The sequence below is a fragment of the Ricinus communis genome, chromosome 10 (assembly GCF_019578655.1).
Source record: "Ricinus communis isolate WT05 ecotype wild-type chromosome 10, ASM1957865v1, whole genome shotgun sequence".
Taxonomy (NCBI): domain Eukaryota; kingdom Viridiplantae; phylum Streptophyta; class Magnoliopsida; order Malpighiales; family Euphorbiaceae; genus Ricinus; species Ricinus communis.
Genome location: NC_063265.1, coordinates 14606888 through 14633387, shown reverse-complemented (window position 1 = coordinate 14633387; position 26500 = coordinate 14606888). Strand labels below are relative to the sequence as shown.

Genomic DNA, 26500 nt, shown 5'->3' with positions numbered 1-26500 from the left:
TGCTTCTGAGCTGAGAACGCGTGTTTTTTGTTGTGTTGTATAGAAATAGATCTTTTTGGCCATCAGCGTATATTTGTAAGTTTTTACATTTTATGGTATAAAAGTTAAAGAAGTTATGTTTTGTAGACATTCTTGTAAATTTTCGTATACTCTTTTGGATTTGTCTGCTGTAACCATTTATAAAGTGATTTCAGGCCCCAAGTAGATATACTTCAAACAATTATAGTAAATACTTTGAATTCTTCCTTAGTTTAATTAATGTGTTCCCAATAAGATAGAGATTTTGATAAAAAGATGCTTCTAACTATTGGTGACCATTTGGTGAAATTGATTCAAAACTAAGCCAAACCAGACTTATCAAATAAATTTAAAACTGTATACATGCTAATCGAATAAGATTGGATTGAAATTTAAATCGAATAAATTAAATTTTATGTAAATATGCACTGAATATAATTTAAATAATAGGCTAATTTTTTTTTAAAAAAAACCGAACTGAATAAATCTAATTGCATAAAGTTTGTTTTAAAATATTTAATTTATATTATATTTAAAAAACATTGCTAAAGCCAAAAATTCATCTCCTCTGACTAAACTAAGTCTTTAAACTTAAAATCTTAGGAATAAATTAATTTGAGTGTCTAAAAAATTAACCAAATCTATTATACACTAAATTATCGATTCAGTTTGATTTTGGGAATTCACTCACCAGTTCTCCAAATTTCTATTTATTTCATAGATTCTCATGCACACATTTTCCTACTTTCACTGTCTTAATTTGCTAATAGCTTTTTAGTCTAACACCATCTTAGATTAACCATGTGTTTGATTAATGATTAATCTACTTTTATGGGAAAACTTGTACACTGTAGTTTATGCGGAAATTAAAAGAAAAAAAATACTTACCTTTTGATGAATCCATAAATATATTGATATACACTAAATCTCCAATACAATTCAATAAAAAATTATATTTTAATATTTACAACCCAAATAACTTAAATTCTTAATTATTTTTTTTTAGATTTCTAGTATCGATTATGTTGATGGCAAAAGTTACATACTTTTAGTTAACTTTCTCTTATTGTGTTGTGTTGGTAATTTCCCTAATAGTTACCAACATAAACTATTAATCAATTATTAATTATATTAATAAATATTAATTATAATTAATATGTGTCAACATATATAAATGGATTTAGATTAACCCGTCATGTGCGACTCGACCGAATTCTAACATACACCAAAAAGGAATTCTACAATATCATCTACCAAAGCATCAAAATCAAGTTATATTATATTATACAGTTTTCTATATTCATGTTACACAACTTTTTGTATGTTATATTAATTCATTAATTTATTTGACAAAGAATATGTTTTCCCTTTTGTGCAACCAAAAGTTTTAATAGCAGATTTTGGCTAATTTATTATAAGTTAAAGACTTATATTAATTAAATATTATATGCTGATATTAATTTCACCTTTCACGACACTCTTTTATGTATGAACTTAGAACGAAGTTTTTATTTCATTTTTGTATGGTTTTAACAGACAAAAAATGGATATCCCAACGTCTAATAACAGTTGCTTTAAAGATTTGTATAGGGCTTGCATTTGCTTCACCTAATGGGCAGTATACTGCCAACTATGGAATAACAACTCATTAACTTAAACTTCCAATCCTTTTTGTCACTATATAAGTACCAACAGTTTTCTACTTCTTGGCATCCAAGAACACACTGCACTCAAGTCAATCTACAAGGCATTACCAATCTTTTCTTTTCTTTTCTTTCTTTTTCTTTTGTTAGGAAAAAGAAAATGGCAATGCAATTCTTGGGGCCACTCTCTCTATTTCTTTGTTTTCTTGGTTTTCTTTCTTTCCCAGCTGAAGCTGCAGTCAAGAAGTATCAGTTTGATGTGGGTATTTCTACTTTTTCTTGGGGGATTTCTCTTTTTTTTTTTTCTTTTTTCTTTTTTAATTTTAGTTTATTTTCTAATGTGGAAAAACCTTAAAAACATGCACATTTTTTAAGTTTCAAATCTTGAAAAATTTATTATTTTTACTGTATATTCTAATATGTCATCGTTGTTGTATGATTCTATTATTAAATTTAGAATTAATTTTTTTAAACGTCTATGTCATTTATCAGAGTTAATTGTCTAAATATGTTGAATTTTCTTTATAAATAAAAGCCTAACGTATTTAATTGATTCGTTGAATACGATATTTCTCAATTTTAATTAACCAAATAAAATATATAACATTCTAAATGGCATTATCTTTATCACATCTATAAAACAAATTAAAAATATATATAGAAGCACTCTTACTCTTCTCTGGATGCAGATTCAAGTGAAGAATGTAAGCAGGTTGTGCAATGCCAAACCAATTGTGACTGTAAATGGGATGTTCCCTGGACCTACCATTTATGCGAGAGAAGGAGATCAAGTTTTTGTCAACGTCACCAACCATGCGCACTACAACATGTCCATCCATTGGTATGATACGAGCACCTTGCCACCTATTCATTGACACTGTTTTCTTGTAGTTGGAAAACTTGTGCGTACAGATTTTCATGCATGTAATAACCTGCAACATGTTTCTTGTTTAGGCATGGATTGAAGCAATTTCGAAATGGTTGGGCAGATGGGCCAGCATATATAACACAGTGCCCAATCAGGACAGGAAATAGCTATACTTATGCATTTAACGTTACAGGCCAGAGAGGGACACTTTGGTGGCATGCACATATTTTATGGCTGAGGGCTACAGTTTATGGTGCTATCATTATCATGCCTAAACAAGGGACTGCTTTTCCATTTCCTCAGCCTTATCAGGAAACTAATATTATCTTAGGTTGGTTTGCTTTGTGTTGTTGAAAATAATTAAAAATTAATTAAGTTTGGAAATCTAAATGTGAGAATTATCATTTGCAGGAGAATGGTGGAATTCAGATGTTGAAACTATTGTTAACCAAGCTAATAAGTTGGGGTTGCCCCCACCTACCTCTGATGCCCATACTATCAATGGCAAGCCTGGGCCACTCTTCCCTTGTGCTGAGAAACGTAATACTTCTATCTTCACGTTTGAATTTCTTTTAGCACGTAATTGGGTTCATACTGAGTCGAATTCGGAGATTCATAGCCCAGGCATAAATCTCTGAGCCAAAGCTTATTGGTTTAATCTGCTTAATGATTATTGATATCGTGTTCTTCTTGTTATAGATACTTTTGCTATGGAGGTTGAGTCAGGAAAAACCTATCTGCTAAGGATTATAAATGCTGCACTCAATGATGAGCTCTTCTTTGCCATTGCGGGTCATAATATGACAGTGGTGGAGATTGATGCAGTCTACACAAAGCCTTTCATAACTAATGCTATCCTGATAGCACCAGGACAAACCACAAATGTTCTTGTTAAAGCTGACCAAATTCCAAGCAGATATTTCATGGCTGGCAGGCCTTTCATGGATGCACCAGTTCCAGTAGATAATAAAACTGTCGCAGCTATTCTGCAATATAAAGGCATTCCAAACACAGTTCTTCCAATTCTCCCAACAATGCCCGCCCCTAATGATACAAAATTTGCATTAGACTCTGAATTTTCCAAAATACTTCACATACAAAATACTTCACATATTTAAATCAAAAAGTTAAAATTGATGAAAAAATTTTAAATAAAAATATAAATAAAAAATAAAAATTTCTAATAAACTTATCCATAATCGGTTAATCGAAACAACAATTTATTTTGATTCAATCACCCAGTTTTCTTTGTTTGCTTTGGTACATGTTTCGTTTCAAGATTCATTGACTATAATTTTTACATTATGTTTACTTCTTTCCTCTCGCCTTTTCTTTTCACTTCACTTTTGATTCGCTCTAAAAAGAAACTTAGAAGCTTGAACACTCCACAATTTCCAGCACTAGTCCCTCTTCAAGTGGATCGCCATCTGTTTTATACGGTTGGTTTAGGACAAAATCCATGTCCCACCTGCCAAAATGGTACACGACTCACAGCATCATTGAATAATATCACCTTTGTGATGCCAAAGATTGGGCTCTTGCAGGCTCATTACTTTAATATTTCAGGAGTTTTCAGAACTGACTTCCCTGACAGGCCTCCTGTTCCATTCAATTATACTGGTGCACCTCTTACTGCTAACATTGCCACTTCTTCAGGAACAAGGCTAAGTAAGGTTGCTTTCAACTCCGCCATTGAATTGGTATTGCAGGACACCAACCTGCTCACTGTCGAGTCGCATCCATTTCATCTGCATGGCTTCAATTTCTTTGTTGTTGGAAGCGGGATTGGTAACTTTGATCCAGCAAAAGATCCCGCTAAGTTTAATCTTGTTGATCCTCCTGAGAGAAATACAGTTGGAGTTCCAACTGGTGGCTGGACTGCTATCAGGTTCAGAGCTGATAATCCAGGTATAGTAATTAGCAGGATTGGTAACTTCAATTGCTCAACACATTTGCCTTATTTCTGAATCACTCATTCATGGCAATCCTGCTTCTATCTATAGGTGTTTGGTTCATGCACTGCCACCTGGAACTCCATACTATGTGGGGGTTAAAGATGGCCTTCGTTGTTGAGAATGGAAAGTTGCCGGAACAATCTGTTCTTCCACCTCCGAAAGACCTTCCTTCCTGCTAGATGTTGCAAAACTACAGCTTAATTAATTTCTTGACAGAGCTTATTTTCCACCCTGCCGCCACTTTACCCTTTTCTTTATGTTGTAATGAGATACATTCTCCAACTGAAGCTCATTCTTTGAGGAACCAACTTCTCTCAATTTTAATGTTTTGAGATTGTTCTTAAGGAATCCAAGAGACCTCAAAATGTAATAAAATTCCATCAAGCAATGCCGTTAGAAAAAAATTGAAATAATAAGACAGACAAGTCCAAGTGCTTCTTTGTGATACCAATTTCTTTCATGAGCACCATGTACAAAACAGATTGAACTGATAAAGAAAAAGAAAAGAATTGAACTAAAAATCTAACTCTTAAACAAAAGAATATGCTTATTCTGTAATCTGCAGAAAAAGAATTACTTGGCCTTCAAATTAACAAAGAAACAAGAAAATAGAATGACAGTGCTGTTCAGGTCATTGGAAATTGATTCTTTTACTGAGCCACATCACCATTCTCATGATTCTGTTGCCTATTCGTAGACATTGCTTGATCCTTCAAGTCGCATGCTCTTTTCGAGTTGCAGGGCGGTAGCTTCTGTCTAAAACTGAACCTTTTGGAAAATATTGTCCACTTCTTTTTCGTCTTCATAAGCTTCTGAAGCTCTTCTTTTATGCTTGAACATTCCTTTTCAAGCTCAGAAACACGATCCGTCATATCAACACCCACAGTATTGTCTTTTGCAGAGTCCATTGGACAGGAACCAGCCTTTCTGGGGTGTCCAAGGTTTCCACAAGGATTTTGCGAGTTGTCGAGATTCTCAGAGACAAAGAACCAGCCAGAAACACAAGTACGAAGCCTAAGTTGTTCGAAGAAGAGTACTTGAACAATTACTCTAAGAGGTAGCCTCTCATTCTGTGCTGCATGAGTGCTAGCTTCTAGTGATAGCTTCTGGCAGTTCATGAGTCTGCAAAGTTGCTCCCTCTCCAAATCTGTAAGCCAAGGATGTGCCTGGAATTGTGAAAAGTAAAGGTTATGATGTCAATTGTGCCTGTTAATTTAGAAACCTATAACACATAACTATTGAATAAGGTTTTATTACCTTCAAATATACATCAACAGCATGATAAACTCCATCGTCAACCGGCCTTGCATAATCAGGTATGGTTGCAGCAAGTACCTCAAATTTCGGGAGCTTCAAATTAACATCTGGTGCTATTTCAGCAAGAAATCCATCCATCAGACTAGCAACCATTGTCACTGGTGTTAGTGCATCATTGCCGCCCAGAAACTCTCCCTCTTCAACTATGCAAGGAGAAAAAGTTGTTTCTTGGTGTAATGACATGAAATGATCAAGAATCCTCTGAACACAGTCTATATCATAAAGCGTCTCGATCGAGTACCCCATATTTGGTATGAGAAGATCTACAAGTACAGTTTGGTCTAACTGAGCACCTACCCTTTTTTCCAAATTTTCTCGGCATGATGGGCTAGCATGCAAGACCATAGCCGTGCGAAGCAGCCTAAGTAAAAACTTAGGGGAAGAGACTCCTTTCTTATTAGGGAGTAATGTCACAATCTCTTCGAGGAGGATTCTTTGGTCAGCTTCAGAAGGGTAGGAAACAACCGTTCCCGTGTGGTTGACATGATTGGTGTTATTGAAGCTTGATTGCCTATTCATCAAGGGAAGATACTTTTTCGCATAATGTATAAGTGATGCAGAGATAGTCTCAAGCTTCATTCCCCTTGATTCAACAGCTAAAATCAATTGCTTGTATAGAGGTAAGTTAAGGAACGAGACATCTTCGAACCACCAATTATCACCGACAGGTTCTGGCTTAGTCGTAACGGATATCCCATTCCAGACTATTGCACTAGCCTCATTCTGCTGCGAGTTGGTTTGTCCTGATGAAGGCAAATTGAACAATTGTGGATCAGTACAAGCTTTCATTGCTAAGGAGTCGATGCACCTGGAGACAACATGAAGCTCTTCTGCGTAAGGTAGAACTTCTTCACATGTTTCAAGAGCTTTTAGACATTCCTCCCAGTTGCCGAAGACTTCATTAAGGAATGCCTCAGTTTGCATAATTAGATTTCCTTCTCCATAATCTTCAGTCATGCGAAGGTACTCTGCTGCACATCTAAGGCTGACTATATTCAAAGACGTGAGCTCTATTTTTACACCATAGCAAAATTTGCTTATGAGCTCAAATGTTTTAGCACCACCAGGTATGTCATCAAGTTGCAAGATACGTGCTGAACCATCCACAACAGGAAGTTCTCCGATAAGTTTCTCCAGTAGCCCGCTTCTTGAAAGCAATGGAAACTGCATTCATCAGAGAATTAGAGGGTTTCTTTTTCAGTTGGATTTTTGGAATAATTTGGCTGGTATTGGGGGATCAAAAATTCAACAGAAAAGCCTCACATACTAACTATGTTACAGGTTGAGCAGAACCAAATAAATGCACCTTGTGGAGGTTGAAAGACATTTCTCCTATCTGAATAGTAATATCACTCTGAAGCCCGGTTGTGCAAAACCTGCCAAGAAAGAATTCATTAAAAACCTATGAAACTCTTCCTTAAAAAGAAAAATCAAGGAGACAGGAACAAGATGCCATAGATGACACATTGACTCAATTATAGTTAGACTTGTACATAAGGGAGTAGCAGCAAATACATGCTGCACTCCTTTAATAGCTATGTCATTTTGTCATTGTTCATCTCTTATCATCAACCACTAGATTATTCGAAAACTAAGGTGTTGTTGATTCTTTCACATTAGCACTGTTAAAAGATCATTGTAACTTTACAAGAAATTTTTTTTTTTTCTGCTTTGTCAAGCAATAAAACACAGGCTTTCAGAGCACTGCTAGACCAATTATTTTTCAATCTTCAGCAAGTATTCACTTCATAACAAGAATATAACTATAATTGCACAGGAACAAAACGGACAAAGGCAATCGGAGTCGAGAATCAGAAACAGAATCAATATTGATTTTCTTATAAATGAAGTTCCATTTCTTGAAAGGAAGGTAAAGAAATGAACACAACAACGCACAAATATCACCAAAAAAGAAAATTAAGCAAATCCATCAACATTATACGAAATCCTGATGAAAAGAAAAGAAAGATCATATGTCAATTTCCAAGAAAAAGAAAAAGGAAAAGGAAATGCATACTTACCATGTTTGGCCTTCGCGATGGAAAGCTTCAGATTTTGAGCCTAACCTCAAGAGAGCCATGCATGCAATAATATATTCAAAAGATGAGGATGTTTAAAACCATAAAGACAAAGAAGGCTCTCATTACAAGTAAGAATGCAGACAGAGAAAGAAATTAAGGACAAAAAGAAGAAGACACAGAGATTTTGTCCAAAAAGAAAGTGAATCAGATGGCATTGTACTAGTTCAAGAAGAGGTAGCGAGTCTATAGCAAGAAATTAAGCATCAATGAGAGAAAGAATTGGCTCTACAGTGTACACGTGGGCCATTATTTTCTCTTCTGAATTGAGCCACTATGAATTTGTCATTTAGTACTAATTTGCTTATTCTTTTCTTAAATTAAAACTAAAAGATTATGTTCCGTAAGCAAATAAATAAATAAATAAATAAATGTGAACAAAAGACTTGAGCAGCATGCGGGATTTTAGTATGAAATGATCCAAAGAGCAATAATTAAAAATAACAGTCCAACATAATTAATTATTAAACATGATAGAAATTATTTTAAAATTAATAACAAAATAAAAAGAAAATAGAGTCACGACAGAGATTTATGGAAAGCTGAAATGAATGTATCTGGATATATTTTTATTTATTAAACTATAAAATATATTCAAAATATATACTACTTATTTAATAATTAAATACTGTACGCTAGAAGTAACTAATATTTCTGAAATTTATATAATAATGAGTGGGAGAAAAAAGAAATTAGCAAAGATTTGATAATTAATTATAAAAAGAAAGAAAAGTGTCAACATCATTTTCTCTTTTGCGTTATATTGTTGTCTTGTTGCTGTCAAGTTAGCGTGTGGCAGTTGCAAGTTCATCCTTCCATCCATCCCTCCTGTTTTCTTCCTCTTTTTCTTCTATTTCAACAGTCAATTTTCTTTATCTAATTATTGGTTTTATTAAATGCGATATTCAGTTGTCTTGTTGGGTTTTAGGAGATCAAGAGGTGAACTGGTTATTCCTAAAATTATCTCTAATGATCAAGTGAAATACTTTGTAGACAATTAACCCAAACTCAGTAGAAGCAAACTTCTGCCGATGATCTTCAAGAGTTGACATGCATAGAGAAACATGAATCACAATGACTAATGGGAACATCATTCGCAAGCAAGTTTAAAGAGGTTTGGTAAAGAGATTCGAACACAAAATTTATAGGAGTCAGAGTAATTAATCGTCACACTCATTAGAAATCTTCAATATTAATAAACTTTAGTATAAATTTATTAACTCAAATGTAATATTAAACAAATTCATAGTCAAAAAGTATTTCTTAAGACTTACACACTTATAATAATAACTTATTTATTGATTTACTCACAACTCTCAGAAAGAATGTTATTTTCGAATATGTGTTTATTTTCGAATATGTGTTGAGGTGTCTGAAATAAAAATAGCGAATTTTATTTAAAATTAATTTTTTTTACTTGGGAACAACCTGAATTTTAAATTTTGGATTTAGTTTTTTCTTTTTCTTTTGGTCAATAATTTTTAATTTTTATTTGTTAATAAATGAAAGAAATAACTTGAATTAAAGTTGAGCTATCAACCGGATAGACCATTCCCAAATATAATTAAATATAACTTAAATGAAAGTGGAAAAAATCCCAGGCTAAATTACATTTTAAACCACTTTTAAGGTTTTAGCAACTAGTACATTGATTTTATATATATATGAATAGTGACATGACTTCTTTTGTGCATTTATCCAAAAAGAGAAATAAAAAAAAGAAAAAAAGAATCCTAAAGTGATGCATCAATTTCTTTTCATTGCTGATGAGTATATTTTTCTATTTAATTATTTTTATTAAACAAATAGTTTTTTGGAAGGAAAAGATGCATCTTGAACTCCTAAGATTTTAAAATTTCTAGCTATCAGAGGGTAATCAAACAACTTCCTGGTGGTTTAATTAATTATATTCTAACTTTCTAGCATGGATATAATTGACTTTTCTTAGCTATTTGGGTAATTTTTTAATTTCTAAAATATAATCCAAAATTCACTATTCATTTTGAGTCTTGAAGAGGAAAACCAAATGCCCACTTACACCAATAAATATTGCCCATTTTTTTCTAGTTAGCATATAATTAAATCAAATTTATATATCAAGGTTCTTGATAAAGAAATTCAAGAAATGGCCTTTTAATTAGGAGATTCTCTTTTTCTTTAACCAAGTTGGCTTTGAGTGGGACTCACCTTGTCAAGATTCAAGAACATTCTTACAAAACTTTACTTGTTTTAATATAGAAATTCATGCAATTTTTGTTTTTATTGTTTGCACACTTGCCTGATTGGGAATTACAAGTCAACTTAGTTGGCACGCACTTTACAAATGATAATTTGACATATTTCACTTTCTTCATTGATGGATGAATATCAAGTAAATTCACTTTCACCATTTTCTTTTTCTAATTATCATGGTGCATTATAGTAACATTTCTTTAATTAATATATGCTCCTAATTAATCTTTAGGTTATTCATGAGTTTGTATATCATATATATATATATATATATATATATATATATATATATATATATATATATATATATATATATATATATATATATATATATGTTTCAAATTGTATATGATAAATTAATAGTGCTTTTGTGATGTCATGAGATGATGATGATGTATAAACAGAAAAACATAAGAGGTAGGAGGATAACACATATAATTGCTCTCTTATTTGATATAGAAAGTCTGGTATGGTAATCATACCCAAATAATGATGTGAATTAAATTTCGTTTGATGCCTCCTTTGCCCTAATAAGTTTGAAGTATAATTGTTAGGTACAGACTGACTGTCCATCAGCTGCTTGCAACTGAACTCTTTTACATAAGGACACTGTTATATGGCCCCAAAAAAAATGCATTTCTTGATTTAATGTAGGCAAAACAAGTTCAGACACTAGAACATGGCAATAGTTCAATGACATACTCTTTTAAACTACAGTTGCATTTCTACTGTCTGATCTAGATTTCACCCTCTTTTTTTTTTTGTACTCTTTCTCTAAGAGTAATGCTTTACACCATTTTTTATTTTTATTTTTGAAAAAAATTATCCTTTATCTCATTTTTCTTATTACTTATTTTTCTATTTTTAATGCAATGGAAATACTTAAATAGGAGCAAGTAAGGGGAGAGATTAAGGCCACACCTAGTTTTTCAGAAGGCCAGATTATAAAATAAGAAATACATTAAGATACCCATTAATTATAAAATATGTGATAATTTTTTTTAATTTTTTTTTAAATTATCCAATCATCTTAAGAGACCTAATCACACTAAAAAAATTATCACATATTCCTTTTATGAATGAATATATTTATCTAATTCTTATTTTATAATTTGGCCTTCACAAAAAATAAATGTAGTCTTAACTTCAACCCCTTAATAAGTTACTGCTTGCTAGAATCAAAGTATATTTCTAATCTAGATAATTACTCAGATCATTAAATTTTTAATTATGTGTAAATATAGTTTACATGTTTATAATTACACTACAACTTGATTTTTCTTATTGTTAGATGCCATTATTATTCTTATTTTATAATAAATTACTTCTTTTTGAATAAATAATTATTATTTTATTTAATTAACAAGTTTAAATTGCTTTCTTCTTTTCTTTTTTTTTTTCTTCCTTACTGAATTATTCACATGTTTAATACCTAAAAGAAATTCAAGTAAGATTGGTTTTCTAAATATTTCGAAACAAGGAAAAAGGGATTTAAGAATTGAAGAAATACAATGGAACAAAACTTAAACAAACACGAAAATAGCAGTAAATCAACATAGACAAAATTGGGTGGATTTTTTTAGTTGGCTACAGAATATCTAATTAATCATTTATTTATATACATATGAGAACTCATTCTCTTCTCATTAAATTAATCTAATTTGCAAATATATCATTATATTACAATATTTAATTTGTAAGTGTGATTCTATTGTATGGCATATAATTTCAAATTGAATGAGTTGGCAAAATGTATAAATTATGCAGAGAATGCAATCAATTAATATTAGATTATAAAATTAAAAATGAAGGTGTGTATGCATTTAAATTAAGTTTGACTTAATAGAAAGATACAAATACAATGGTCACATATTCTGTATTGATGTCATTTAAAACCTCATATTTTCGACATTTTAATGATAAAAATAATTATTTAAATAAAAAATGCATTGATGTCATTTAAATTATTCAAAATAAATTATTTATTTTGAAATTTTGCTCACATCCCTAAAGAAAAGGTTGAGTCCCGCAGGCCAATTTGGTAACCCTCCCAACCCTAAACCTTACATATGTAAAGAAAGTATAACGTGGATCATTGGTTCAAATCAGATTTCTAAAGCACAATAATTACTACGGATGAATTGATCTCGTCAAATTTAGGCACCTCCAAAAAGAACAAATGAATTTAATATTGAAGGAAAATCAACCGTATGGTAATTAGGCAATGATTGTCATTCACGAAAAGATGAAAAGTTTGTGTAAATTAAGGATATATATGTAAGTACATGTATTACTATATAATGAAACAAAGATTAGAGAACACAAACCTCCAAAATAAGAAAAACGAATTAAGACTATAATTTATAAGATGTGTTTGGTCGTTATTTATGACCCACAAAAGCTGGTGCGTTAGATGGGTAGGGAACGGTGTTCTTTTTTTAGTAGATATGTATACACACCATGAAAGGGTCTGGTCTCCGTCTTAAGCAATGGTAAGGAAGGAGACAAAGGCCACACACACACCACCCACGACTTGAAGTGGGTCATATCGGATATTCATTCATTCATTTGACGTAATGGGTTTTCAGTTCTAATGATGATTGCTAAGGGAAAAAATGTTGTGGGCTCAGTGTCACGTTTGGTTTTGTTGTTTGTTCTCTAACGACTCTCATCTCATCTTATTCACAATGGTAGGGTCATTTTGGTGGCTAATGTTGTTGTTCACAAGTCTCTTTCTTTGTCCTTCCCAACAATGTCCATTATGTGGCTGCCTTCTGTTTTTCTTTTTTAATGTCAATGACCCACCTTCACCAATAGAAAAACCTGAATCTAGTTTGCATTAACCACTTTATTTCTTTTTAATTTATAATGTTTTTGTTTTTCATTATATAATTTAACTTAAAAATAGATTAATCGAGTTTTTTTAGATAATCTAATATCGCTCCGATAGCAAAGTGCTCTTTTCATTTGATATTCCTTTTATGCTATAGTTGGTTGTTCAGCCGAGCACAGAGAAAAAGAGCAAGCCCCCCATCTCTCTCCCTGGCATTAAATAACTAGAGGCACAATGAGCTCGCTTCTCCTTGCATTAGTAAACTTGTAGAGCAAGCCCCCCATCTCTCTCACCGGCATTAAATAACTAGAGGCACAGTGACCCCGCTTCTCCTTGCATTAGTAAACTTGTTTGCAAGTTGAATCTTTCAATCTTGATTGAGAAATGACGAGACGAGTTTTTATGATTTTGAATGAAAAAAAAAACAAACAAACATTCCTTACTTTTCTTTTTAATTTTCTTGCTTTTTATTTTTCTCTTTAAACTAAATTTTAATTTTCATGGAGCTAAATATAAATACGTCTTTGTGCATTTTATATGATGTTCTTCAGCTCCCATAGATGAGCTAGGCTTTTTTAGTGCTTTACTTTATCTAAAGATAAGCAGAATACATAATGGCTTATTGAGATGCTTTATTCGGTTTGATAGTTGATAATTGATAATTGAGGGTTAAAATTATAGATTTTTAATCTTTGGTAAGTGTTGGCATTTAGAGGAGAGTCTAGGCTTTATGGCTTTAAGGAAAGCTTTCCATTCCCCTATCTCCTATCTCTTATTGGTTATGCATGGTTTTTATAACCTTTAGTATCAGGTTGAAAATTTCAAGCCTTCATCCATTTAAATGCTTGTTCTTTGTATTATTGACTGTTCTTGCATCACTATTATGTTAAAATTTATGTTAATATCTCTCTCATTAGTAAACTTGATTGTCTTTTAAAATCTAATGTGATTTTCAAAAAATAAAGAGTGAAGACCAATAATCTTTCTACATTAAAGAAATTTTAGATCTAGAGAGAGTTTTTATTTTCTTATTTTTATGTCTTTCTATTTAATATCATTGATTATTGGGTTAAATATGTTAGGCTAGTTTTCATAAGTATTTAGTTTAACTTTTTTTACTTATGTATGAACCTTGTTATTATTTATTTGATGAATAATTTTTTTTTACATTCATATCTTTATTAGTTTCAGTTATTATTGTTAGTTATATAATCATATAAATTTAATAATAGTAATAATTATGAAAATATTTAGATTGAATGTATTAGAGACATCATCTTTGCTTTAATCTATATTGGTAGAAGAAACTTTGATTGCATCATTAGTTTGAGTGGCTAGAGAAAAAGGCACATCACTATCTCATTCATTAGATCTAGACTTAAAGTAAAACAAAGGAATTACTAAGTAATTGGCTAAGCTAAATATTGTTTTTAGCATATAGTTTTAAATCATAAGCATTTGTATTTACATTGCATATTTATTTAGTGTTTGGTTACTTTACTTTATAAATATTATTCTTTCAAAAAATACTCGTTTAGAGTGTTTAGATTTATTTTTATTATTTTGTATTAATAACTAGTCTATATAATAAGTGGTCTTATAGTTTCTTGAGATATCGATTTTGGAGTGTTTTACTATTTTTATTATAAGAACAGTTCGTGCACTTGCAAGTACTAATTTAGAAAAATCAATTACTGTTGGCAGAATTCACGTGATGTCAACAAATTTTATTGATAATTTCACCGGAGATTAAAATCGAAATCAATATTAAAATTTGATGCTAAAATTGAAAATTAAAATAATATATGCTAGATCTGATAATAAGTGTAAAGCATAAAATTTTTTTTGGCAATTAAGCCTTTAAAAAATAAAAAAGAAACCCTTTATAATCAAACCATGAGATTTAAATATGAAACTTATTTAATTAAAGAAAAAAAGAAGAAGAAGAAGAAGAAGAAGAAGCTTACTACTAGCAATAAATTAGCCATATAAAATAAAGACAATTTTCATGCTTTACAACTCACTACCAGATTCTTTCTTATTTAAAAAAATAAATAGTAGCAATCACTTTAGTCTATGGCACATCACATATGAGAAAATATCTTAAAATTAATTTCTCGATTTTGATGGAAATAGAAAGATGAACAGATAGGGTTAGTCGAACCGTAATATTATTTGAAAAAAAAAAAAAGGTGATGGATTAACATTGCATTGACCTCTTAATGATGATTAGCTGAAGCATTAGCTAAGCTAATTATCGAATTATGTTGGTACTAACAGTGAGACCAATCAATTAGAGTTGTGGTTGAAGCACTCGTTGTTGAAATCTAACTTATCTAGTCAGAGATCTTCAGTTCTTATTAATTTTAACAAATTGTTGATTTTTATTTTAACAGAGACAGGAGACAGTGTAATTAATTAATTTTAACTAATTCTACATTCAAGAAAAGAAATATTTATAATTAAAGAAATAATTTAGTTTGATATTTAACACAATTGTAGTGACCACCCTAGCTATTGCTACTAACATACGAAAGTTTATTAGGCAATAAAGGTGGATTAGAAGATAATAAAGTAAGCTCTCTCTATTGTTTTGTGCTTTTGGCTCTTTAACTCTCTTCTCTTTAAGACTCTTTTTGGTAACCTAAATCAATGAATAAATTTGACATTATACAATACTCTATTTTGAAATCGAAGTAATTTCTTTACTTTACTCCTTTATTTATTAACTTCTTTTTTATTATATTTTTAATAAATAAAATTAAAAAAATATAAAATTAGATCGCAAGCTATCCCACTCCACCCGAAATCGGAAACGAAATATGTGATAAAATAAGACTTGAATTAAGATTAATATCATTCGAAGTAAAGGTCTTGGATATGCTCTTAGTCATATTTTGATAAACTTTTCATTTTATACAATAAGAAAGAACTTAAATTATTAACAAGAAACTATGTTGTTATGAATTTATTTAAAAGGTATATTACTTGAATAATTTTTGGGTTAAATAGTATTATTCTATAAGCTTTAGTCTAACACATGATTTCTGTATTTTTTTAATTACATTAAAATTTATTTGAGTTTTAATAAAACTAATCACTACCTCTTTTTGTGTTAGCGAAGAACTAAACTGGTAATTTAAAATTATAATTAGATCACGTAATTGGACCAAATTTTATGAGTAAATAGTATTTAACTCATAATTTTTCTTTAAATAGGAAATCGAACTTTTTTTGAAAAGATAGTAATTAGAAATGTTTAGGAAGCAGAAGGTGAGATTTTAATATAATTTAATATTATATGAATTTGAAATTTAAATCTTAGTATAGATTTTTCTCAAAATCGAGTGGAGATTAAAATAAAAGGTTGTTTTGAAATATAAATTAAAATTTAAGAATAACAATGCAAAAATACATGGACTATCCCCAGCGAGTAATATTTTAACTCTAGTTGACTAAAATTAACTATGGTAAGCTTATCTGGTTGACGACTTTGCCATGCTATAGTCCACTCACACGGACGCTACTCACTCCCCCCATTAAACTCGCGATAAATTTGATATTTATGTACGCAGCAAACCATCACTTTAATTAAATATAAATATCATATTACAAAGTATATTCTTTTTTTTTAGATTTTAATATGGAAAAATGAAATTATTAAATATATAATTCTAATTGAATTTAGAATTCATTTGATGCAACTTCTGATATCAGAGTTTAACTCAAAATTAGAATTGCGATGAAAATGTAATAAAAGGTTGTAATGAAAATTATAATTTATAATTACTAATTATTAGTTAATATTTTATATATTTATTTATATTTTATTCTTAGTTTGGCCTAAATTATATAAGAATGAGAAATTCAAGAAAGGAGGTCACTATAATTTCTATTAGTAAGAAATTTATGATTTTAAAACATTCTTAGCTAATCAAATACTAAAAATTAGAACTATCCTTTCGATTCTAATTACTACTCAATTATTTTCATCAATTCTTACAGTATAAACACAAAACAAATACCACATGCATTAGAAGACTATACAATTTAAAATTAATTTTTAAATTTTTTATTTTAAGACTGTACTCTAATATTGGTTTTAATTTTAGTCTTCAATAAAGATTATGACTCGATATAAAATCCGATGGTGAAATAATTTCAGTACTAAACTATTATTTTTTAAATGCATAAAATTATTTTTTTTCTTGATTTTAGAATTTTATTAATCTAACGTACTTAAACAATAATATTATAGTAGTGAGAGTGCTAATTTAATTTCTCTTCTTCTTTTGTTATTATACTTCACTGTCATGTTAATAAATTTGATTGATAATTTTATAAGAAATTAAAATCAAAATTAATAATAAAATAAAATGCTATATTTTTTAAATTTTAAAATCTATATGTTACTATGAGATGCAGAAATGTACTTATAATATTTTTATTCCAAAAATAAAACTTTAACAAAAAAATCTAAACATATCTAAAGACCAATTTTCTCTCTGGGGTGGATAATAGTGTTAGATAAGAATTCTTCTAGTAAAATTCTAAAAGTTTTTTAAATTAAAAAAAAAAAGGGTTTTTTAAAGATCTTTGTTGTTATGCTGGCTATCCAAGATACACATACCTTACTTCAGATCCGAAGAAAAAGCTAAGAAATAAGGAAAAAGAAAAAAGATCAATTATTATTTTTTCTGAAGAAAAAAAAAAGCCTATAGACACTATACAAATGAATCTAAAATTACTATTGCCACGACAACCCCACAACTCAATATTCATATGGATTTTTTTTTTTATTTTTTTTTTTGTTTTGTGTATGTAATGTTAAAGTTAAAAGTTAAAGCCTTTTCCTGTTGTTTCAATGTATGTGCTTTTTGGAGTCTTGCATGATCCAAAAAGTTTATCCCTCTCTCTCTCTGCTGATGCTTTTTTTTTTTTTTTTTTGGTTATCTGCTTCTCTCTCGGCCATCAGTTTCTTGTTCTTGATTGAATCTTTTTAACTGCTTATTAGAGATTCATTAGCACCTTCTTCTTTTTCTTTTTGTTATTTTATTGTATCTTTTATGGCAATTTTAGTTTCTCGGTTGTAATTCCAAGAAACTCTGCGAATTCTTTTGAGTGTAGAATTTGGAGGGAGCAGCTGATATTATTATAGTTGGGAGTGAAGTGTGTAAAAGATCTTTGATTTGTTATTTTTTCAAGGAAGGTACCAAGATGGTGCTTTTAGTAGTCTTAGTGGATTGAACAGTTTCTCTGTGGAAATTCTTGTTTCAGTCTCCAATTTTGAATTCCCTGATTTTGAGCTCTGAACTGGTATATATTTGCTTCAAAGGCTATAACTTGAAAAGGGTTGTGTTTGGTTGCAGTGAAAGTGGTGGTGGTGTGAGAATTCAGAGGATATATGCAGTTGTATGACTCCAAAAGATTCAATCTTTCTGGTCTTGAATTCTAATTTGTTTGTATCTCCTCATGTAAAGATTCAATTTGTTCACTACGTGGCACGCAGATATTCCCCAGTTTCTGCTTTTGTTTTGATCGTCATATATTTGCTATATAAGGTAATAATAATACAGTACAACTCTGCTTTCAATAATTCAGTCAATTATTTGAATTGATTGTGAAAAAATAACGCCTAATTGTTGTGATCTATCTGGGTTTTACAGGAAGAATCTCCACAAACATTAAAGAAGAGTTTTTTGTAGCTGTTATTTTTTGGTGAAATGATTACATTTATGGAAGCAAAAGAGAGAGTGAAGGAGAAGGAGATGGAGAAATGTTTAGACTCTCAACTGTGGCACGCCTGCGCTGGTGGGATGGTTCAAATGCCAGCAGTGAACACCAAAGTCTTTTATTTTCCTCAAGGCCACGCCGAGCATGCCTCTGGTTCAGTTGATTTCAGGAACTTCCCTCGTCTACCTCCTTATATTCTGTGCAGAGTTTCAGGAATCAAATTCATGGCTGATCCTGAAACTGATGAGGTTTATGCTAAGATAAAGTTAACTCCAATTTGTAGTAAAGAGAATGGTATGGAAGATGAAGAAGAAGGTGTAATTAATGGAGGAGAAGGGCAAGAGAATAAGCCTGCTTCTTTTGCTAAGACATTGACTCAATCTGATGCCAATAATGGTGGAGGTTTCTCGGTGCCAAGGTACTGCGCGGAGACTATTTTTCCGAGGTTGGATTACTCAGCTGATCCGCCTGTTCAGACCATTCTTGCTAAGGATGTTCATGGAGAAACATGGAAGTTTAGACATATTTATAGAGGAACACCAAGGAGGCATCTTTTAACTACTGGATGGAGTACTTTTGTGAATCATAAGAAGTTAGTTGCAGGGGACTCTATAGTATTTTTAAGAGCAGAGAACGGAGATCTTTGTATTGGAATTCGAAGAGCTAAGAGGGGAGTTGGTGGTGGTCCCGAGTCTTCATGGAATCCGGCCGGTGGGAATTGTGTTATGCCTTATGGAGGATTTAATTCTTTTTTCAGAGAAGATGGGAATAAGCTATCAAGAAGTGGAAATGGGAATGGTCCTGGTGAGAATGCTTTAACGGGGAAAGGGAAAGTGAAGGCTGAATCAGTTATAGAAGCTGCTACCCTTGCTGCTAATGGACAGCCTTTTGAGGTAGTTTACTACCCTCGAGCTAGTACTCCTGAGTTCTGTGTTAAGGCTTCTATGGTGAAAGCTGCATTTCAGATCCGGTGGTGTTCGGGGATGAGGTTTAAAATGGCATTTGAAACTGAGGATTCTTCACGGATTAGCTGGTTTATGGGAACTATTGCTTCTGTTCAAGTTGCTGATCCTCTTCGTTGGCCCGATTCGCCATGGAGGCTCCTCCAGGTATTGTCATTTTTCTTGATCTGAATGCTCCTTGCAAGTTAGTTACTTTGAAAAAGAATGTCATATATAAGTTTTGGAATTAATCTTGGAAGCAATGTTATTCTGTTCTGTTCATTGAAAGTAAACTGATTTGTCAATTGTTTGGTTCTTGTCCGGTCTGACGGTATATGGCTCCTCTCTTTATAACAATTAGTGATACTATCTCTTCTTTCACTGTCTTAGATTTTAGTATTTAAGAAACAGCACTGAACAGCATAGTGTGCTTTTTTGTTACAGTGCAAAAATTAAATGGATGGTTGAATGTTCATTCTTTATATATTGACGACAGAGAGAATGAAGTCCAGTTTGACTCTGATGAATATTGTGTTTGAAACGGGTTAATTATGGTTCAACCACTGTTTTCTAATTTTCCAGATTCATGTGTGCCAGGTTACTTGGGATGAACCTGACTTGCTCCAAAATGTGAAGCGTGTGAGCCCATGGCTAGTAGAATTGGTATCAAACATGCCCGTCATCCATCTGTCCCCATTCTCACCACCAAGGAAGAAGTTGAGAATGCCTCAACACCCTGATTTCCCCCTTGATAGCCAATTTCCACTTCCAACGTTTTCCGGCAACCTCCTTGGGCCTACCAGCCCTTTTGGTTGTCTACCAGATAACACTCCTGCTGGCATGCAGGGAGCCAGGCATGCTCATTATGGTCTACCTTTATCAGATCTCCGCCTCAATAAACTGCAGACAAGTCTATTTCTGGCTGGTTTCCCGCCACCACTTGATCATTCTGCTACACACAGTATATCCTCAAATGGCCCTACCATTGTAAAGCCTAGCATGAGTGAGAGTGTATCCTGTGTGCTAACCATGGCACGTTCCACCCAGAATTCAGGAAAACCTGATAATGTGAAGACACCCCAGCTTGTACTTTTTGGTCAGCCAATACTCACTGAGCAGCAAATCTCTCTTAGCTCCTCCGGCGATACAGTGTCACCAGTTCTTACTGGCAATAGTTCATCTGAAGGAAATTTAGATAAGATAGCGAATTTTTCTGATGGCTCTGGATCAGCGCTTCATCAACAAGGCCTACCTGAACACTCGTCCTATGAAGGTTTCCAATGGTGCAAGGGTAATCGCCAAGAGACCGAACCCTCCTTGGAGACTGGTCATTGCAAAGTCTTCATGGAATCAGAGGATGTGGGCCGAACTCTTGACCTTTCATTGCTCGGATCTTATGATGAATTGTACAGAAAACTCGCAGATATGTTTGGAATAGAAAACTCCGAGACACTTAACAATGTTCTTTACCGTGATATCGCTGGCATTGTCAAACACATAGGGGACGAACCATTCAGGTGCCAATCTTGAATTTTTTTTTAATCTTTTTTCTTGCACCTGCAAAGGTTATCTTCAGGTGCTATTGTTCGAATCCACTTGTGACTGATGTAATGTTGATTCATTTCCTGTAGTGACTTCATGAAGACAGCTAGGAGATTGACAATCATAATGGATTCAAGCAGTGACAATGTAGGATTGTAAAGGAAGAAACAAACTTTGGTTTTAAACTGTACAGCTGGCTGATCGAATCCTTCTTTGTTCCTGAGCCTGACCTTTTATCATTCTTCAACTGGTGAGAGGAGATGCTCCAATCCATTTTTTGGACTACTAAGTTAATGTTTCGCCCATTGTTGTCTCTTAATTTCGAAGGAGGAATAATCTGATTTTGAGACTTCCTTTTAATATCATAATTAATTCAGCATTTTATCGGTTTTGTTTCTTTAGGATCTCTTTTTCTTTTTGATTGCCAGGCAAGTCTTAGAAATACAGAGTCTTCTGTAGCATATGCTCTTTGTAACAAAGGTTTTGTTTTTCTTTTTTTCTTTGATTATGTATTGAAGCCTTCTGATCATTAGACGTAAATGCAAATGCAGATTCCAACATTCCAACTTGATTTTCAGGTTCTTGTGTTGCATCTGTAGTTCGTCCTGAAACTTTCCTTCCATATAATGCAACCAATACAGAACAAAAAGTAAAATTAATTAGGTTGAATGATGATCATGTGACTGTGAGTCTTGTTTCTTTACAAGATTCTTGGACATATTTTTGCAAGATTAGTGTTTCTTATTCGTATTAACGGCTACACCAGCCTGAGTTAAATGCTCGAGTAAATCTTGACTTGGGAGTTTAAAAATTGATATTATCCGAATATATTTTCTGAAAATCTTAAAAAATATTTATATAATTAATTATTGAAGAAAATCAAAGTCAATTTGGTTGCTATGCTTGACTAGAAAGCACTAATTCGGTTGGGAAATTTGGTGTCATTCTCTCAAAATGTCATCACTCGTTAGAAAAAGAACACGTAACAGAAGTTTCTTTTAATGACCATTATTTATTTCTAGAGAAAGATGATTAGGAATTTTGATTTGATTTGTTTTTTAAAAGAAAAAAAGAAATAGGGTTGTTCCGTTCCGTGCATGACTAAACAATAAAAATAGGTGGGTGAAGGTCTAATCAGAGATTACATTTGCATACAACAAAACAAAAAGGTTAAAGTTGACTAATAACACTGCAGGATTTTCAAGAACACGAACAACCTCAGATGTTTCACACGACAACAGATTCCTGATCAAGACTATCAACAGTGTTTCTCAGCTAATTGCCTATTGCCACATGTTCTAACCAAAATATATTATTTTCTTAAATAATTAAAGAAAATTGGCATACAGGCACAAGTCATCAAAACATCACATGACACGATCCTATGAATCAGAACCCTTATTTTTTATTCTTTTTATAGATATTATTTTATTTTATTTTTCTCGTAATTACGCAAGTGAGGTCAATTAATGTATTAATTCAAACAAGTATTTGTTTTATAGTACAAGAGTCTCCTAATAAATTCTCACATGTAACAATGACATAATACACACTTTTTCTTCACCTAATTATTGATATTGTATTAGAAAATTAGTCTGAAATTTTAGTTGGTTTTGAACTCTACCGGACGACCTTTAAAATAAATAGTTATGTTGTCAAAGACAAAGTCAATAGTCAGTGTGGATGTGTGTTTTCTTTTTCTTTTTTTGTTAATAAGAAAGAAATAGTGAAAAAAGAAAAAACAAAACCCCTAATGTGCAACTAAAACCTAATCTAATTTAATAAATATGGCCGCACGTGAGGTGAAAGGTGTAGAGTAGGGTAGTAGGGGACCCACATGGTTTGGTCAATTTTGAATTTCTTTGTTTTTCGGTTTTTTGTTTACATAAACGTTAAAATAAAATAATAATAAAAAAAGGAAGGAAGAAAGAAAGAAAGAGATGAGAGGTAATAATAGATTCACGTGCGGCTAACGTATGCAGAAAGAAGAGCGACGCATGTGTTGCGGCGTTTCGATGAGCGGACTGTTTTCTTTCACCGCCACCACCTCTCTTCCGTTACCCTTTCTTTGACCTTTTCTTTTTTTCTTTTCTACTTTAGCTATACTTTTCCCTTAAATTAATTTTCTTTTTAGCTAATGTTACACTATAAAGTATTTATTTTATCTATTAAGTATTTGATATCATATATGTAATATTTATAATTTATCTAAAAATTGATTATGATTCTGAATTTAAAAAAAAAAAAAAGAGGTGAAAGAAAAGAAAGGAAAATAAGATGAGAGAATTTTGGATCATAGTAATTAAGTTTGAAAGTCCTTCAAATTTCTTAATATTTAGTTTAATTATATACAATACCGTACATCTTATTTATATTATTCACTTTGAAATAAATAATTTATAAAATTTTAAGATCTTATTTAGTTATATGAATTTTTAGTTGTACTAAATCTATAAAATATGAACTCATAAATAGCAATATATTATGAATGAGTAAATTTAAATCAGAAAATCAGAAACTATTATTTAGTAATTTTGTAATTTAGAAGTACTTTATTAATTAATTACACATTATTTTTCAAAATTATGATCATCATAATATTAGTATTTAAAAAATCTGAAAAACAGCTTCTTTCTTTACACATAAATATTGATTTCGTCGTTACCCAATTTTCATATGGTGACATGGAAAGCAAATTTACAGGAGGAAACCCCTAAATATTATTTTATTTATTAATTGCATTCAGCGACCTAAAGTTTAGCCATAATTTGATGATGAGTTATTAAAATTAGGTTATATCATTATCACATACATAAGGGTGACGTGGTTAAGTAGGGTTTCCCTGTATCTCTCTCTCACCGACACAAATGACATAACATAAACATAATTACATAATTAATCTCCCCAGCTAAAGGGGCTTTGATACATGTTGGGGGAGATTAATGATGTACTAAAACCCCCCTTTAGTTGGATCTTGTGAGTTTCTGAAACCGTTTCATCTACGTTTCCTTCTCTGTCTCTCTCTCTCTCTCTCTCTCTCTCTCTCTCTCTCTCTCTCTCTCTCTGTTATGTTGTGCTGTGTTTCTTCTTCTAATGTAAACATCATACAATGTACCCAATGCAGTATGTCTTCTCATAATCATATTCGCTTCATATTTACTTATACTATTATTATTATTATTATTATTATTATTATTCAAAGCACATATATATACCTTCTTTTATAACTTTTAATCTTACTGTCTTATTATTTTGAAAAAAAGAAATTATCTTCTTTTAAAAATATAAATTGAATTACTGTAACAGAAGAATTCAAGGAAAAAAAATTTATATTTGTCGCAATAGATTATTATTATTTTATTAATAAAAAATTTTCTTTATCAAATAAAAGAAATTCTAATTTTTTTTGAGAAATAAAAAAATTTTAAATTAATCTATTCGAATTTGAAGAAAAAGTATAGCAGTTCGTTTGGATTTTGTTTTCTTTATCAGTTAAAATTCAATTATGTTGAAGACTATTTTGAATTTCTTTTAAAGCTTAATGACGTAATCTGATAGACTGCCCTAAAAATAATATAGTGCTCTAAGAGCTTTTCTGTTTTTCAGTGTATAATGAATGACAGATAAAGAAAAATAGGGAAGGGAAGACAGCAAGACGTTTCCCAAAGCATTGTTTTAATTCAATTTTTACAGAACTTTTATTTATTAGTCTGAGAACCAATTTTTCAAGGAATGTGGCATGACCTTTGCCCAGGAGTTCTGTTACAAAGAATTTATACTTTTAGACAGTATTTAGTTGAAGTTTATTTATAAATTTAAAAATTTAGATATTTTAAATAGAGTAAAAATTAATTTATTATTTAATATAATTAAATTTATATATAAAATTAGTTAGAATTAATTAAATTTAATAAAATAAATAGAATTTCTAACATTTATAACACCAAAATATCTTTTCTATTTTATTTATTTTATTTTATTTTTTCTCATATTTTTTTTTAAATAAAATAATTTTTTTACGAATTTCAACTAATTATAGCATTATAAAAGATTAGGTATCTTTTTATTAAATTAAAATAATTCAAGAGTTGTCATTTTTTTAAAATAAAAAATGACTTTTATAAATATTATTATTTTGTATTTATAATTTAATAAAAAAGAACATGAAAAGTTAGCGTATAAAATAAATAAAAATATTGATGTGGGAAGGGCGCAAGTAAGGGGGGAGTTTACATTGGGTTTAGAGATACGTCAAGGGACTGTCAGTTGCGAAATGCGAAATGCGAAGGAAAGAAAAGAAAAACACAACACAACTTTAAAATTGAAAGATCCAAAGTCATGCCAACACAAAACGCACGCTATATTAAATATGCCACAACTACGTCATCCCCCGACATCAACATCAATTTCCTTCTTTTGTCTTTTCTTTACACATTAATATTCAATTAATAACTTCCCCAATTGTTATTATTATTATTTCACCATTTGATATATCCACTCTCAGCAGCACCCGTTTTGATTTCTTCACTCCTTCGCACCCTATTTTCTTCTCACATTTTCTCCTTTTCCTATCTTCGCATTATTATTAAATTTTAATTTTAATAAGCATCTCTATATTACATCACTCGGACACTTACGACCCGTAAAGCCAAATTATCAGTCCGACGGGGCGTGCTATTTGTTCCTCATATTTTGCTTCTTACTTGCACATTGCCAAGTATGCAGATACTATTTATCATCTCAATAGATAGCATGTGAATGTGAATTCAGAAAATTAGATTGATGATAACATACAAGTTTAGTATACCTCCATAATAAGAAGAAAAAAAATATAAAACTGAAACAAGGAAAAAAACAAAAAAACTAATTTCAAAAGAAATTTAGTTGAATATCTGAAACCTATTTTACGAATACTCTGGAAGAGTAATGAGAGTAAGCCCACCGCCACCATTGTCAACTTCTTTTTCTTCTGGTTCTTTCAACCTCCGCCACGGGCCCATGTAAGCTTCTATCGAAGTCCGCGTTTTATGCTTCCAGGATTGTACAAAAAAAGACAGAGATTCTGGCCAACCTGACACAACCCGTGCGGGTGGGGCCCCACAATTAATAATATAATATAGGCTAAAGTCCTTTTCTTCTCCTTCCTCCTAAACTTCCCTCCACTCGCATCGTTTACAGGCCGACATCCACTTGTCCTATCCTATCCTATATCCTCTTTCAATTTCAAACACGACACGACGTGTCGCTGATTCCACCCGGCGGTGCTCAGCTCATTTACATGGGCCTTAAAGGCCTAAATCCTAATTATAAAAATTAATTCTCAATTTCTTTAATAAAATA

At 31.4% G+C, this 26500-nt stretch overlaps 3 protein-coding genes across 5 annotated transcripts; 2 read left to right on the top strand and 1 right to left on the bottom strand.

Moving 5' to 3' along the window:
• The first annotated feature begins 1641 nt into the window (after nt 1–1641).
• Nucleotides 1642–4903, top strand: LOC8284522 (laccase-11). Of its 2 annotated transcripts, none has more exons than XM_048379901.1 (7): nt 1642–1960; nt 2346–2502; nt 2616–2860; nt 2941–3069; nt 3229–3597; nt 3883–4437; nt 4533–4903. In XM_048379901.1, exons 1-7 carry the CDS (start codon nt 1822–1824, stop codon nt 4661–4663), a joined length of 1725 nt encoding a protein of 574 aa, XP_048235858.1. In that variant the 5' UTR covers nt 1642–1821; the 3' UTR covers nt 4664–4903. The 2 variants fall into 2 exon arrangements, with proteins under 2 accessions (XP_048235858.1, XP_048235857.1); XM_048379900.1 differs by having other exon boundaries at nt 1642–1920; nt 2351–2502; nt 3229–3598; nt 3884–4437; nt 4533–4900.
• A 74-nt stretch (nt 4904–4977) lies between these two features.
• On the bottom strand, nt 4978–8022 carry LOC8284523 (BTB/POZ domain-containing protein At5g03250). Of its 2 annotated transcripts, XM_002519484.4 has the most exons (4): nt 7823–8022; nt 7108–7177; nt 5742–6965; nt 4978–5650 (listed from the first exon to the last, which is right to left on the bottom strand). In XM_002519484.4, the coding sequence occupies exons 1-4, from the start codon at nt 7879–7881 to the stop codon at nt 5135–5137; spliced, it is 1869 nt and encodes a 622-aa protein (XP_002519530.1). In that variant the 5' UTR covers nt 7882–8022; the 3' UTR covers nt 4978–5134. The 2 variants fall into 2 exon arrangements, with proteins under 2 accessions (XP_002519530.1, XP_048235856.1); XM_048379899.1 differs by lacking the exon at nt 7823–8022 and having other exon boundaries at nt 7069–7172.
• A 9774-nt stretch (nt 8023–17796) lies between these two features.
• On the top strand, nt 17797–21731 carry LOC8284524 (auxin response factor 18). Its single transcript, XM_002519485.3, has 4 exons — nt 17797–18505; nt 18611–19786; nt 20216–21135; nt 21250–21731. Exons 2-4 carry the CDS (start codon nt 18668–18670, stop codon nt 21317–21319), a joined length of 2109 nt encoding a protein of 702 aa, XP_002519531.1. The 5' UTR covers nt 17797–18505; nt 18611–18667; the 3' UTR covers nt 21320–21731.
• Nucleotides 21732–26500: the final 4769 nt, after the last annotated feature.

What these genes read in the sequence shown, in the direction of transcription:
- LOC8284522 (XM_048379901.1), top strand. Translation starts at nt 1,822, where the DNA reads ATGGCAATGCAATTCTTGGGGCCACTCTCTCTATTTCTTTGTTTTCTT. An exon ending in CTTCCCTTGTGCTGAGAAAC is followed by an intron (nt 3,070 to 3,228) that starts GTAATACTTCTA and finishes TTCTTGTTATAG; the next exon opens with ATACTTTTGCTATGGAGGTT. An exon ending in TGATACAAAATTTGCATTAG is followed by an intron (nt 3,598 to 3,882) that starts ACTCTGAATTTT and finishes CACTTTTGATTC; the next exon opens with GCTCTAAAAAGAAACTTAGA.
- LOC8284523 (XM_002519484.4), bottom strand. Translation starts at nt 7,881, where the DNA reads ATGGCTCTCTTGAGGTTAGGCTCAAAATCTGAAGCTTTCCATCGCGAA. An exon ending in CATCGCGAAGGCCAAACATG is followed by an intron (nt 7,178 to 7,822) that starts GTAAGTATGCAT and finishes CTTTCTTGGCAG; the next exon opens with GTTTTGCACAACCGGGCTTC. An exon ending in CTGTTGATGTATATTTGAAG is followed by an intron (nt 5,651 to 5,741) that starts GTAATAAAACCT and finishes TCACAATTCCAG; the next exon opens with GCACATCCTTGGCTTACAGA.
- LOC8284524 (XM_002519485.3), top strand. Translation starts at nt 18,668, where the DNA reads ATGATTACATTTATGGAAGCAAAAGAGAGAGTGAAGGAGAAGGAGATG. An exon ending in CGCCATGGAGGCTCCTCCAG is followed by an intron (nt 19,787 to 20,215) that starts GTATTGTCATTT and finishes CATGTGTGCCAG; the next exon opens with GTTACTTGGGATGAACCTGA. An exon ending in ATAGGGGACGAACCATTCAG is followed by an intron (nt 21,136 to 21,249) that starts GTGCCAATCTTG and finishes CATTTCCTGTAG; the next exon opens with TGACTTCATGAAGACAGCTA.